The sequence below is a fragment of the Astatotilapia calliptera genome, chromosome 11 (genome assembly GCF_964374335.1).
Source record: "Astatotilapia calliptera chromosome 11, fAstCal68.1, whole genome shotgun sequence".
Taxonomy (NCBI): Eukaryota; Metazoa; Chordata; class Actinopteri; order Cichliformes; family Cichlidae; genus Astatotilapia; species Astatotilapia calliptera.
Window position 1 is genome coordinate 35,169,420 of NC_137432.1, and position 16,189 is coordinate 35,185,608.

A 16,189-nucleotide genomic window follows, 5' to 3' on the forward strand; every position below is an offset into this window, starting at 1 on the left:
AACAATAAGTATACAAAAACATCTATACCATGAAAATATACAACATGCAATTAAAAACATGTAACAGAACATGATGTTTTAACATATCTCCTCAATTTTTCAGTGTGATAAGAGTCAAAGCGTACTATGCCTCTATGTGGTCTAATGTAAAAAAAGTTTAATTTAATTTGTTTCTACAGTTTAACAAGTATGCCGTCGCTCTGGTTTCTTTGATCTTACTGCCTTTTAAATTCTTTTTCATTTTAATGATCACAGCTAAAAGTCTCCTACCTGTCACTGAGGATGTCCAGCACTCTCCCCGTGGTGGTGAAGGATCGATAGGTGGAGAGAAAGATGGTGATGAAGGAGGAGTCGCCCATACAAAATGAGTGGAGGAGGTGGAGCACCAACTTCTCTTCTGTGCCTGCTTTCACACACTGGGATTTGGAAACTGTGGACTGGAAGAAAATGGGAAAGAAATGAGATCAAAAGTGAGGAAAAAAGAAAGAAACAATGTTACTGCAACCCCCACAAACCTCTCATCTCAAATAGTTTACCCAGTCAGTCACATTAAACTTACCATTGGACTGTTGGGTCCACCATGGTGCTGCTTGACAGTAACTGTGTAGATCACCCCATCCTCCTCCTCCTCCACCACAGTGGGCTGTAGAGCAAAGACAGACAGTAAAGACACTGTTTATATGAAGATTGCTGCTTATGACTAATGCATACTTTGAAGTTTTTAAAATATATTTAATAATGAGTGGCAGAAATTGTTGTTAAACCATTAACTGAAATGAACAGACGTACATGATCAGACAGTTTAATTTAAAAAAAATGGAGATAAAATCTTTATGTTTATCTTATCTTTATGGTTATTGTGTTCCTTTATGCAACAACAACAACAGTGTGTGAAATCACACTTGTTTGAACCAGTGCAAGAAACAGTCCAAATTCATCAAGCTGCAAATTCAAACAAAGAATTTATTTTGTATTCCACTTTGGCTAATTTGCAACTCAGATGGGACATGAAACAATCCAGTTTAACCTCAGGGACAGTCCCTGACACAGTCACCCTACTTTATACTGGTACTAGCTCACAGGCTGTGAATCCCCATGCAATGTGAAACCCTTACCAAATCTAGAGGACAGTACCAGGTAGTCTTCATCGGAGAGGGCTCCGCCTGAGAAAGAGAGACACACAAGAGTCAAAACCAAATCACATGTCTTAGCTATTTTATTAGAGAATTAAAAAAAAAGACCAAACTGAGAGTAAAACACGTATAATCTACTTTGTTCTCCTTAAAATGATGAAGCACAACCCAAAATACACCAGGCTGCAAAGGTAATTCAACCCAGAATTAATTTTAACCTAATTTGCAACTGTTGGGAAAAGTCACGCAGCGCTGCTTCTAAACATCTTTCCCTGGACTGGGACACATGCACAATAATGACAGGCTCATCTGAATAATCCAAAGTCTGTTGTGCCCCATACACTAAAGGTGTCTATATCAAATTGTGCAAAGCATTAAAATGTTGAACCAAGAGTTTTTTCCAACCAACAGCGTGTCTGCCACAGAAAGACAGAAACATTCCTAATAGAAATAACAGAATAAGACAGCACTTGCAAACAAAAAACACTTGGCACCATTACTGCATACTTATTAATTACATATTGACACAAACAGCTCTTGGATAGTAGGATCCTGCAGCCATGTCATGTTGCAGACACTGCATGACTCACAGCACATTTTTAGAGAGAGAGGAGAAGAAGCCTGAGACATGCGGTGACACTTCAGAGACATTTTAATACTGTCAAAACAGCCGGAGAGATAAAAGGCAGATGGCCTTTGATTGCAAAGAGCTGTTTTAAATGCATGTGTGATTCTGCAGATTAAAAGAGTATTTCTATTTCATTTAACCTAACACAGCTGCTCAACTGCAACATTAGTTAATGCAAATACTTGCACTGGAGATTAAACATTTTGCAATAAAAGAAACACATCTGATTTTGGAAAACACTGCTCAAGTTTGAATGAGGGTTTCAATGAGGTGTTTTAGCTTTTCTATACAACATTTATCTCATAAGCTTTACAAATGGTTTTATGTAAGTAAAACTTTGAGATGATAAGTCATCCAACAGTACACAAAAAGCAAAGATTAAAGTCTAAAAATGAGTGCAGATGTAGCAATTCTAACTCACATCCAGCTGAATCTCTGACTGATCCTGTCCACATGCCAATAGTGTCCTTTAGTCAGACGCTGAACACATTGCACACAAACTCTTTGAATGTGTTTGTGAATGAGTGAATGAGAGGTAAATACTGCAAACTGATAAGATAAAAAAAAAAGGTCTGTTTTACCATGCAGCAGATTTTTTCTTTGCTTAGTCTCATTCATTATTTCACTAACAAAGTCATTATTCTCTAGACTAACTTGATTAAAGATGTATTAAATACCTGGGCCACTGACAATAAAATTCAAATAATTTCACAAAACATAGGCAGGTCACACTGATCATCGGTTTTTCAGTGAGTGCTTTTTATGTTTTTTATGCTACACATTTAGACTTTACCACTAACAACCTAATAAAACAGTAGTTCAGAAATTATCAGTAGCAGGGGCTGTGGATGATCATACTTACCATTATGCTTGAAGTACTATACTTAAATAATACTTTGAATTATGAAGTCATAATCAATATTTTACACAGAATTGGTCATTTTGCTTGAAAAAAAAAATGATTGCATTCCCTTTGCACTCCTTTTTAGTGCATAAATCTGATTTATATCTTTACAGTTTGAGTTAAAGATAGATGACTTAGCATGTGGTTTGATATAAGCATAAATAGGTGATGTAAACAAAGTTGTTTTTATTTTATTTTTATTGCTTTTTGATAGTGGACCTTTTCACAGCAAAGGAGCTGTCTGTGTATTTTAAAATGTCAGTTGGTTTTAACCTCATGCCGCATAATTTGTAAAGGGTTGGCCTGTTCTGTAGTTCACATTTGGATCAAAGCATTTAACTAATACACCGATAAATATCACTTTACCCTGACGCTTTCACAACTGTAACTTTTTCCACAATAAAAAATGCATGAGTAAAGCACTGAGTAAGTCTTACTGGGTGTCTGCTGAAATCTCCAAACCTATTAGAAAGCGTATATTCATCATGAGTCAACAGGCAAAGGCAAAGGAAACACCTTGGAGACACACTCTGCTAACAAAAACAGCAAAACACGCCGGCCTCGAAAGCTCCTGTTTGTTAACCACACAAACAGAAACCTGACTTACATTTTCATTCATTTTTGCATGTCATCTCTTTCATATGCAAACTTTCAAAGTCACAGTATAAGCCAAGAATCATTCCCAGGATGGTATAGATGGCTTGTATTCCCTTCATTAAACCAGCAGTGTAATTATTTGTAATAAACCAATGCTCGCCTCTGTTCGCTTTTATGAAATTACCTTGCTTTAAAGTGACCAAAGGTCAGTGTTTCAAACAGGTACTCCTTCAATTCAAAAATGATCCTATAGCACTTTATTATATAACGTGCACTCATCAAACCTGTTATTCTACCCATTCTAACTCCGCTTACTTCCATGCAAATCTGCCTGCGATTATGTCTTTTCCCATGAAGTCAGGCTAAACACACACACGCACACAGACTGAAAAAAGAGACAAAATGGTCCCACAACTTACCTTTCCGTGGGCAAGTTCAGACAGGTAGGAATCCCTAAGCTTCCTGGAAATCTTCAGGATAAACGCAGAAATAGTGTTCTTATTTTCTCCATTGCTTCTCATCTGTTATTCACTCGTTTCTGATCAACTCCCCTGTCACAGTTGACCCATATCTGTATGTTTACCTCTTTACGTTTGCTTCTCAACCTTTTTTGCTCTCTATCACAAAGACACACCTGAAGCAGGACCTAAGCCCAACCCCCATCGGTCTACATCACCTAGACACACCCATTACACTTAAACACACACACACACTCCAAACACAGACAAGAATATGACGGTGTTCATAGGACGACACTCATTTACACTGGGTCACTTTCCACCCATTCACACACATATAGCAGGCTATGTGAAAAGCCCCAACACAGCCACACTGTTCACACAAATAAATGCCTCATCAGTGCACACACACACACACACACACACACACACACACACACACACACACACACACACACATACATTGACAAAGCCCTGAAGCCATTTCCAGAACAATGCCCCACTCTTTCAATCTCCTCTCCGTTCTCCTGCTCTCTTTCCCTTTGTAGATGACCTTCCTATGCAGATAAACCAGTCTGACTGCGTAGTCTGTTTAAAACAACACTGAGAAAAACAGAAATAACTGTGAAGGTTGCCATCTGTGGTAGGCAGCCTGCAGTTTGAGCAGCAAGAGGCCTGCAGTCCTGTAACAAGAGGTAATAAACGTTCAGACAGCGACTAAACCAGGAAGCAAGCTGTGTTTATTTAGGGGCTAATGGCATTGCAGAGTGAAGTCGTGCTACTGGAGACTTCAGCAGCGCTGTGTGTGTGAGATAGTTTGTTAGCATAGCAAACACCAATGATTGTATTATTTCTTGTGCACTTGCTGTCATAAAGACAGGCTGTAAACATTTAGCATTTCTCCTTATAAACTTCTTACGAGTAATATTACCAATAGCTGCTTTCTTATATATCCAGCAGACAGAGAGCAAAATAATCCTTAGAAATTATTTGGCATGACGTTTCTATTTGCGCCTCCACCTACTCCTGGAAAAAACGGCAGATAGACATATATATATATAGACATATACGTCCGTGTGAAGCACTTAGGGCAGTGACCTGCAAACTGCATTAGTGGCTCCCTTTATTTGTGGGTGGGGTCTTTCTGTGTGGCGCTTGCATGTTTTCCTGCCTTCGTGGGTTCTCTCTAGGTACTCTGGTTTCCTCCCAGAGTCCAAAGACATGTTGGGTTAATTAGAGCTACTTTAACTAGAGTAAATTAGAGGTCACCACAGCTGGTAACTCTGCATGTTTGATTTTGCAGCTTTTCATGCCAGATGCTCTTCCCAGTGCAACCCCAAAGGGATTTGTGTGTCACTTCCCAGAAACGACCCAAGGAGCTTTGTCTTGTTAACCGCGTACACCACTACACTATGCACATTAGGTTAACTGGTGATTCTGGCCGTAGGTGTCAGTGTGTGAGCATGAAAGGTCATCAAGGGTTCACCTGGACACAGACTGCTGACCTGTCCAGGGTCTACAGTGCACTACCTCTCACCCCACGACAGCTGGGATAGGTGCCAGTCGGACCTCATTCCTACCAACCAGCTACTGTCTTTACATCAACTCGTAAAAAACTGCATGAAAATATTTTTCTCTGTATTTAATTCTGCTAACACTGATAATGAGACAGGGTGTGATAATGTGTGATCACATGAAAACTAGATATGTTACTGTATATCCACGTGCTATATAACGAACAGCAGCTCAGTGATAAGAAACCTCTTTGAGAAAAAACAGCAGTTAAAACTAGTTTAACTTGTTCATACACAAAGATAGTATAATTACCCCCCAAAGGCAGAGTTACAACTGACTTATAAAAGAGGGAATGTGGTTTAAAATTGTCACTGATCCCTTGTGAAGTATAGTGATATTGTGGGCCTTTCTGATGCAAAGGAAACTAGCTTTTGCTCTGTTTCCTTGTTCCAGACATAGATGTTGTGTTGAGATTCTGCTAGGAGGTAAAAGTATATTCAGTGGAGCACCAGTCTTCTAAAACCACTCTGAATCTGGGTCAGATAAAATAGTCTTTTCTGTGGAGAAACCTCTCAGTAGATGTGTGTAATTTTGAGTTTAGCTGCCTCAAAGGCTGCTGTATAAGGATCATGATTATAGGCCACTGCGGTTGGGGGCATGTGTTGATTCCTAACATAAAAAGAGTACTGTGCAGCTGTTATCCATGGATCTCTAGTGATTTCATAAGCTTTAGAAACACACACAGGGTTGATTTTACCCATGTGATCCATTGTTGTTACCAAATGTCACCCTTTGTTTATGTTCTTTGTAAGATGGGATCTTCTCTTTGGGCACTGAGCTGTGCTTTTCTTAAAGTCCCTCCACCTCCTTGCCTACAGGAAGCACATAATAAGTGGAGACAAACACAGGAAGCAGGACGTGCTGCCGTGTTGTGAAGCTATTTTTCTTCCCTTCTCCATCAAAAGTTTAGGCTTCGTCACCTCCACAAGCTGAACAACTATGTCAGCTATTGGACAGAACCAGAAAAGCAACAGGGAGGAAATCGTCTCTCATTTTAACCCTACCTCCTTCCTCAAAAAGCAGCAGTTTCAACCATTTCCCTTACATATATCCAATTAGTTCTGCCGAATACCTTTGACGTTAAACAAATACACTGTTGACGCCCACCATTTTCAATCCAGACAAGGCATTCCTGCAAACAGGGGGTCGTAAATATATCTTCTGAAGCTTTATTTAAAGATAACCATTGTTTTTTTCTGTGTAGTTCAAAACCCCTACCCCTTCCTTCCTATCTTTCTGTTTGTCCCTCTTCTCACGCTTTCATCTATCTATCCCCTGGTGCCCGTTATCTACTGTGTTTCAAGTAAAACTCTGTAGCCGAAGTCCTATTCATCGTAAAGAGAAAAAAAAATTTATTACATGATTATAACTTTGTGATTAGAAAATGCTCGTGCTCATGCTTATATGTGGTCATCCATATGTGCTTGGGGCGCGTCTCATCATTAAATAATGTGTTAAAGTGCAACCATAACAGCTTGTACTCTTCTGGGAAGGTTTTCCACCATATTTTGGAAGCCAGCTGCAGAGATGTGTTTTTATTTATTCACAAGAGCAAGAAAGATGTTGGCCTCTAATGTTGGTTGATAAGACCCAGCTCATGTTCATCAGCAGTCTAGTTCATCCAAAACGTGCTGGGTAAGGTAGAGGTCAGGTCTTGTGCTGGCCAATCAGGTTCTCTCACACCAAAATAGGAAAATTATTTATGTGCAAACTTGAGGTTATATTAAAACAGGAAAGTGATTAAATAAAGTATTAAAGTCCAGACCAAACAGGCTCGTAACTTCACTGACAGGTTACCTGTTGTTGTTTGAAATGAATCTATGAGGTACAGTTTTGTTATGGGAAGTCATTCACACGAAAACAAAAATAGGGACAAATAAAGGGAGTTATTGCCTTGTTCCACTTCTTAAAGTAGTAAATAAGCTTGCGTCTCTTGTATTTCTACATCATGTTTTAAAATTACTCAACAGTACACTTGTAAACAAAATCTTGCAAATATCAGGTTGATGAAATGTTAAAAATGAAAGGATACATTTGAAATATACAACTGTTTAACACCAATATCTTGAACTGATCTGCTTGAACAGTAAAAACCAAAAGGCTCAAGAATGCAAAGAGCATTATCAACACGTGTGATCTGTAACCTGATACAGATAACCTGATAACAGGACTACTAGAGTACAGATATATTAGACCAAAACAAATGTGCCTCCCTCTCTTTATTTTTTTTACTTTTCAGTAAAAGAAAACTGTGCAAAACTAGTTTTAGCCAGTAATTATCATCTCTGTTCACTTGTGTTCACTTGACCACTCTGTGTGATTGCTTCAGGGTCCCTCACACAGAGCAGAGCAGCGGAGAGAAGACGCAAAAATGTTGCATAACACCAATGCTGCACTTGATCATTCAGCAAATTCACAACCTGACCAACAGGTGGCGTTATGTTATCTTTGTTATCTATAAAATAATCAGAAAACACAAATGTTCTTTCTACTACATCTTGGTAATAATGTGGAAACAAATGTTAAATGGCGTGTTACTACCACTAAATTTTTGAGCAATCAAAGTGATTTTTACAACAAGTCCAATTCATCCATTCCCACACAAGTTCATACTTGTGTGGGAATGGATCATCTAACATCTAACATTCATTGTGGGCAACTCAGGGTTCCGTATCTTAGCTGGACAGGAAGAGCTGGGGATCGATCTACTGACTTTCCAGTTGGTAGGTGACCTGCTCTACTATCAGAAATATCAAGTTATTACTGCTTAATTACCAAACTAATATGCAAGTAATTGTCTTGTGCTATATTAAAGATAAACCAATATTACTTAATTGTTATTTAGTTACTACCACAATGTGCATATATTACCATAGTACACTATTTATTACTAACAGGTTCCTATTATTACCACTATATTACTGTATGGTTACTAATTATTTAAGTTACTGAAGTATTTCTCAGCTATAACCAATGATCATACAATATAATTACTTGGATATTACTTTTGTAACTAAGTAGTAATAATTTGTCATTTCTATATTATTACCTTCTTGTTCCTACCTTATTATTCCCACTGTTACCACATTATTACCCAGATTCTTTTCTGCAACACCAACATAACAATTATCTTGTATAAAGTAAATGTAACATTTTGAAATTGTAACAGTTGCACATCCACAAATTTGAGTTTTACAATTGCTGCATGTAATAAGAAACTTAGCGATTTGTAGGGCTACACGTTAAAACAGAGCAGAGGAGTAGCAACATAGCAGTAGGCTTTCGCTCAGTGGATAATATGCATAATAATATGTTATTTTGTGCTGTTTGTTTTTCAGATGTACAGACTGAATGCTCAGGATTGAGCAATCAGCTGTGCTGGAAAAGTTGTCAAAACATAAAACAAAGCACTCCTGTTACTCTTCTACATTTTTACATTGCAGATAGTTTGCTACAATATGTTTGCTCGAAATGCCACAGGTTACTTTATGCATCTTGAATCACACATCCAAGTTTCCCTCATTAAAGAATGAACAAGAGGTCGTATTGGATTCCACTTGACAGCCTGTCCTTGGAGACAGCCTGTGATACTAGATACTGTTTACGGGGAGAGCAGGTGTACACTGCATCCACTGATCAGGCCACAGCATGCATTATTTAATGCGAGCTTCAGCAGACAACATGTGACACGAACAGAGAGGAAGTCTGGTCATTTGGAAAGCAAGTCAGTGTAACTTCTTTTTTTAGCTGCAGCATTTCTTGAGACTTGGTGAGAAGTAAACCAAAGAGCCCTGTGAAGCTGGGGCATGAAGCTTGGTCAGTATATTATTAGGAACCAGTACAACCGTTTTGTTTCCAACGTTGGTCTTAAGAAAGGCTAAAGTTCTGTACGTGTAAGAAGAATTCAAACAGTAGTCTTGCCTTCAGCTTAAATTAGCATTTGACCATGTGTGTGTAAGTCTGCTAATGCTCAGAAAACCTCACTATCAGATGATTAAACATTAACAAACGCAAAGTTCGTGGGAAATTTACCTGTGCCCTGAACATTTAACTTCCTAACCTAAAGTCAGTTTTACTCCCTTTTACAAAGTCAAATTGAGGAGTTTATGTAGCAAAACAAAAAACTTCATATAAACAGTGCAGAAACAATGTCTTTAAGTGCTTCTTTAAATATACAAAGCTTTATGTTCCCTGCCTTACTAACATGGGTAGTATGTTAGTAAGGCAGGGACACAAGTACAACTAAGGACCATCATTAGTTTTGCAGTAATTTGGTCATAAACCAAAGTGTTATTGACCTTTAAAACAACATTTTATTCTAATCGAGGCTACTTTTGGCCGCTCACTTGGGACAAGGGGTCACCGCAGGAGATATCACCGCATGTTTGATTTGGCAGAGTTTTACACCACATGCCCTTCCTACTTATAAGATGGCAGAAAAAGAAGCATCGGGGGAGGAGCAATAGTAATACAGCACATCCTGTGCAGGATGTAAATACATATGCAGCATAGCATGGCTGTCATTAAAAAAAATCACAGCAAGGAGAAAGAAGAGTAAATTGTAACAGTTCAATTAGTACGATTAGTACGATTTATTCTTCCTCAGTCTGTTAGTGTCTAAAATACATTTTAAGCATTTACTTCCTGCTGAGACACTGCAGTCAGGACAAAAGCATTGGACCGACATACAGATCGTTACTAACACGTTGCTAGCAATTCCACTAATGCCATTAGGCTGTTTTTTTTAAAAACTAGATAAAGAGATCTGTCGTGATGTTTTAATGTTATTGATTATTTTGCTCTGTTCTACCTGTTGTAAATGTCTTACACATCTGTTGATACTGGCTTATTTTTATGCAGTTTTTATACATAAAACTTAGACGTGCCTATAGCTGAAGTGAAGTGTTCAAGATTAAATTTCAATGCAAAATGAATTAAATGAGTTGTATAAGGGTTGCCACTACAAACACAATATTTTCTTAAATCCGTTTGCTAGCTGTTATCATGATTAACCATTAGCTCTATAACAAAAGTGTTTTCATGTATTCTACTAGTTTGAATTTATTCACTTTATGGTAAATAGCAGTGTTTGTGTTGCCATGGTGCAATACACACGCGTTCATACATCTGTATCTTGGCTTTTCTGTCTGAGTCACAGTGGCTTTATTCCCTTAGGGCTGAAAAGCAGCCTACCGCATCTGCTGTTTATACAGTCCAAGGCAGCTCACGCGGTTTCTTGGGACAATGCTCTAAATGCTCCTAGCTGTGATGGCCAGTGAGGCCATGGCAAATGTCACAGTCTCCTAATCCCCTCTCAGCTCTGTGAGATCTATTTATTGTGTCAACATCAGAAAACCTACTAAAGCATATGACTGTCAATACTCAAATACCATCAACACAGTCCCACAGAACAAAGCTCTGGGATATGTCACAAGTTCATCTGACTCTTTTCCACAGCAAAGATGTACAATGTAATTGATGTTTTCCAATACACACTATGCAGTTTTCCCACTTTGGACCAAACCAATCTGCTGAGAACAGTTCCACTGTGCCAACATTGGCTGCAGTTCACCCAGAGGGCAGGTGATAGTGTCAGGGAAAAAAGCCTCTTTCCACAAACACACAACAGTTTATATGCTAAACACTGCTACTTGTTTTCTTTGAAACCAAATTTTGCCAAAAAATACTAGTATTCTGGCAATACAAGATAATTTATCCATAAATGAGTTGCACTGTGTGTGAATGATTATCTGTCTCTATGTCCCCGTGGTAGACTGGTGGCCTGTCCAGCTGTACCACACCCCTCACCCCATGACAGCTGGGATATGCTCCAGAGCCTGTCTCCCTCAATGCTGACTTGGAAAAGGTTAAGAAAATGGATGGAATTAAAGAATTCTCCTCTTTATGACAAATTTCTAAATAGTTAGTCCTGCAGATTACACAAGAATAATAACTTAAAAAAGAAACCTACGTGCATATAAAAGAAGGACCTGGTTGTGGTTTGAAATCGATTTCCTTCTAGTGGTCAGCGAATGTTGTCAAGTGGCTTGTGGTTCTGTGGCAATACTAATACTTACAGAGAGGTAAATTAATACAGTAATAAACCTTTATAAAATCTAAGAATCAAACAACATCTGTTGTTTTGTTCATGCACTAATTGAAAACAGGTAAAAAAAAAACCCCAACATTTTAGCCCATAACTGTTACAATTATGGGCGAGAGCTAGAAAGGCCCACTTTATTCTGTACTATTTTGTGACTATCCTCTATTTAACCAAAAGTCCGAAAGTAGCAATTTTCTATGAAAAATCATGGGAGCTGTTGTTTTCACAGTCATTTCAGATCAGGGTTGGACTGGGACAAAAAACCCACACTGATCACTGTATCTATATATATGTGTATAATGCATATACATGAAACACCATTAGCTTGCACGGCACTAAATGCTATATTATTATGAATCAGCTATCCATTTAGCGAGTTTATGATATTCAGTAAATGTAGTTGTAGCTGGCGCCTTTTTCAATGGTCAGAACACATTGTGAACTTGTTCAAAGTTGTTGAAACATTATAAGATTACAACATAAGAAGCCATAGTAAAGATATCAGGTCAATGGCGAAACAGACAGGTAGCCAAGAAAAGTAAGATTATGTTGAAAAAAACATATTTTTCTGTGATTGTTGGAAACGCCAATGTACGTTTATATTTTATTTCATTTTGTTTGATTTTAGATATTGAAGCAGGTTTTAATCAGTAGTTTGTTGGGTTACAATATTAAAAGCCACACTTTTGCTATTTGCAGTGGCTCATGGTAAAAGCACCCATTCATTTTACCTGAATCCTTAAATCTCTCGCTTCAAATTACTGTCCTCCATCTAGTTTCTTACCACAATAATTGTATCTTCCTCGTCTCTTCCTCACTTCTCCACAGCTGGTGCTAGAAGCAGTAGCCTCCTGTGACTTTGAGGTGTGGTTACTAGCTGTTACTAGATGCTGCTGGTACTACTGTTCACGGTCCAACAGCAGCAACAGCTAACATGTTGGTTAATTTGACAGATTTTTCTGCATTTATTATTAGTTTCTTTTTATTCTGTCAGCTTTTCAGTAGCACCTTCGACACTTCTTCCACACGAAATGTGAGTGCACAGCGAAGGTAGGGGAGGGGCCAGTCTTGTTAAGAGATTAGATTGGGCAATGCAGTGTCAGTAACACAAATGAAGGAATGGGCTGCTCCCATTGCTTGTGCTGCAATTGCGCAGTGGGCCACATCTGACTTGACTTAATCTCACACATTTCTTAAAGCCACAAACATACAACGTCTTTCTAATAAAATAGCAGGAAATAGCATTAGCTTACAGCATTAACTGCTGTAATATCCATTAGATGAATAAGCTATTCATTTAGCCAGTTACTACTATTAGCTAAATTTAGTTGTAGCTAGCGCCTTTATCGATGGTCAGAACACATTGTGAACATGTTGAAAGTTGTTGTAACATTTTCAGATTACAATACAAATAAGCCATAGTAACAATATGAGGTCGTTGGCGGGAGAGGTAACATTACACTGAATAAACTTACATATTTTTCTGTGATTGTTGGGAACACCAATATACAAATATAAAACACCCATCCATCCATTTTGAGGCAAAGTAAAAACCATTCACCTGCGAACTTTGCACTTCAGCGTCAGCGGCTCTCCTCCCTGAGTGGCCACTTATGGTTCCTCTGTCAGGTGATAAAGGTCGAAAGCCAATGAGGGGCACATTGTCTGATTCCACCCCTGGCAGGTTATAACCACCTGTACGTATGTTACGGGGTAGCATGGTGCCAGCTGCTGCAGATAAGAGACACATAAGAAATGTTTTAGATATTTCTTAAGAAGCTGTTGGAATGAATTAAGTACTCACATGTTCATTTCCTTATAACATAAAAGTATAAAATTACATTAGTATCAGACAGTGGTGCTAAAGCTGTGGCTAAGGCAATAAAAGTGGATCACATCAGGCCAGCAGCCAGAAACTAACTTAAATTTCTACAACTGACTCATTTAACATGTCCAAACTCATTATAGAAAAGCAATGTTTTCCTTTTAAGCACTACAAATCTGAAACAAACTGTCAGAAACACAGACACTCACTCCAACTTTCTAGGTTTTAGATCAAAGCTTAAAACTTGACTCTTTATTCCTGCACTGCACAGTACTTTTTTCTCAGAGCTTTTTTTTTTTATCTTGAATTCGATTTTTCTTCTCAAAAACTAACTTGTATTTTCTTTATTTTGATGCTTTTTAATGTCTTATCTTAGACAGTTACATAACAAATGTGAGAAGTCTAAATGTTTCTATTTTCCAGTTAGATTCTTAATAATTAGTTTGTTTCATAAAATGAGGAAAGGCTGTAACAGTGTACAGAATGATGTCCCTAAATGTGTGACCACTGGGCAGCTGGATTTTGTACTTAAGGTTTGAAGAAGTAATCATCAGTCATTTCCAGTAAATAAACTAACTGTAATTTTATGACGTATAGCCACGCTCGTCATATGTGCCTTGTTCCATCACCTGTGAATACTTTCACATGTTCGAGCTCCACATTGGACAAACTATCAGTTATAGCTTTAAAAACTTTAAGACAGCCTTTAAACTGCATTTTAAACAAAAGCAACACTCTAAATGGTATCCTGGAGTTGATTTGCTTAACACACTGACTGTGCCCTACAGCAGGTCTGGATTTGCATAGCAACCCCTCCTTCCATTTCCCTTTCCCCTCTTTGGTATTTAGATTGCCCTGAAGATAAACATCAAGTAAACACTGTTACAGGAAAAGAGGTGTGGAGCGAGACAGTTGGCGGGTATAGGAGTGATATGAGGGGGATGGAAATGTCAACCACAGACACATAAACAGTTATGTTAACCTGAAGAATTTTTATTAAAAAACATGCTAAGGTGCTCAGTTGTGCAGTTTGGCATATTAATAAATGTTGCGTGCCTCACAGTTTCTTCTTACTTTTACCTGGAGCAAATGATACAGAATGGCTGTGATGTGACCAGCAACAGAACAGCAGAGTCTGCCCTGCTAGCATGTTCAGATGACCTTTGAGCAAGGCACATGACCCATCTGATCAGAAAGAGCACGTAAAAAGTGTGTGGTCTAAAAATGCATTAATGGCACTCCCTTGTTTCCACTCATTTTGTATTGGTTCTTCACAATTTGTGTAACCCTAAACTTTCTCTTGCATAATGCTCTGTCTTTACTGCGGGTTTGTGATGGTTCATTATATTCTTGCTCAAGAAAGCAAGTTTGTACCAGGAGAGGAAAGGGGAGCAGGCCTGCAGGGGAAACAAAGCATTACCAGTGCAGCATATGATCTCGCTGACCAACGGTTATGCAGAAGTCTGAAAGGCTGCTATTCACTGGCCTGACCAAAGCAAACAGCCACATATGACTGAGGTGTACACACATATAACGCAGTAACTAGGCTACAGTAAGTCACACCCCATAGTGCCTATTTTCTGTTTAATAAATGTAGCCGTGGGGTGGTGCTACAGCAATGTACAGTCCTAATGACAGCTTCAGTCTCGATGTGGGCTGGAAGACGAGAATGGAGCTTGAAACTGTGAGGGCTGTAAAAGTTTGACGCGTGTATTTAAACACAGCAGAGTGACAGATGATGACATTTGCTTCCTGCTGCGAATCACTCAGGGACACGAAGGCCGTAAAAATTAAGAGCTAGGCTATAAAAATTAAGCAAATAGAGGAAGATAAATGAAGGAAGCTACAATTCAACTTACTGATAGCGAAGTCTCATTCGCAGGATGTGCGCTATGCAACCGCGGTCAGCTCGATCCAGACTGCATTGGATGACCGCCGGGGCAACTGGATCGGTGGCCAGCTCAGCTGAGGAGAGTCGCACCCATCTGTACCACCGTCACCGCCGACAACGACGAGGGAGTCTCCATCCTCCGCCTCGCCCCCCCACCCTCTCTCGCCCCTCTATCGGTCTCTCCACACTGTTCGTCTGTCCAGCTTTCAGCAGCTGATAGCGCACTTTGGTCTGTCTGCAAACTCCCTCCCTCCCTCCCCTCCCTCTCTCTCCGCCTCTCTCTTGCTCTAACGTCGCAGTTCCTGTACGTTGTGCATTCACTGCTTTGGCAACATACCCGTCTCTCCGGGCAGCTCCCACAGTGTGGATAGCGACACACCGCAACAGCCGTCACCTCCGGGGAAATGTTACTTCAAGGACCAGCAGGCAGACAGCGTGACCGCGCACGAGCACGTGTACGCACAACCACACGCAAACACATTTTCCCTCATTTTTGAAAGTCTTTACATCCATAAAATCTTCACTTCATCTAAACGAACGCTGACTGCAGAAAAACAGGCCCCATTAAATTGGCTTTGATACTTTGATAAACCTATATATTACAATAACAATTATAAAGCAGTCCCTGTTAAACACATACACCTAAAAGTAAACCTGACCTCTGACCTATCTTCTGTATCACCAGACTTCATAAATCCCACGTTAGGCTACTGAAGCAGCTTAAACTTGAACCCTCAGATTTTAATGCAGGTTCTCTCTGCAGTACGCAAGACTTTTCACAGGTTGACCCACATGATTGGTAGGTGTAGCTTAATGTGTAGAAAAATTCAGATGGCCCCTTTAACACTAATATACCCTTAAGGATATTTGCACATCCATATTCACAATGCAAACCTAGACAGCAGACACTCTTGGGCATAATCTGGGCTACTTGTGGCACTTTTTCAACAATACATTCTTCATTTTTGAAAAGTCAACACACACATGCATGAAACAGTCTTTACCTTACAAACCTGAGCTCAAAGAACGGGAGAGATATTGCTCTTTATTTTTACCACTGATAAGTAGAATAAAT

General features: G+C 39.1%; 1 protein-coding gene across 5 annotated transcripts in view; it reads right to left on the minus strand.

Annotated features, from left to right (window-relative positions):
- rgl2 (ral guanine nucleotide dissociation stimulator-like 2) overlaps window positions 1–15,302 on the minus strand; it is a 32,124-nt gene extending 16,822 nt beyond the window's left edge. The window contains exons 1-6 of one of the 5 annotated variants that reach the window (XM_080308172.1): window positions 15,083–15,302; window positions 12,960–13,129; window positions 3,682–3,732; window positions 1,116–1,163; window positions 560–643; window positions 271–437 (exon numbers count right to left, since the gene is read on the minus strand). In XM_080308172.1, the coding sequence (XP_080164298.1) occupies window positions 271–437; window positions 560–643; window positions 1,116–1,163; window positions 3,682–3,732; window positions 12,960–13,118 (509 nt within the window). In that variant the 5' untranslated portion in view covers window positions 13,119–13,129; window positions 15,083–15,302. The remainder of the gene's footprint in view (window positions 1–270; window positions 438–559; window positions 644–1,115; window positions 1,164–3,681; window positions 3,733–12,959; window positions 13,130–15,082) is intronic. The other 4 variants (XM_080308171.1, XM_080308170.1, XM_026183789.2 and 1 more) reach the window with 4 other exon arrangements.
- Window positions 15,303–16,189: the final 887 nt, after the last annotated feature.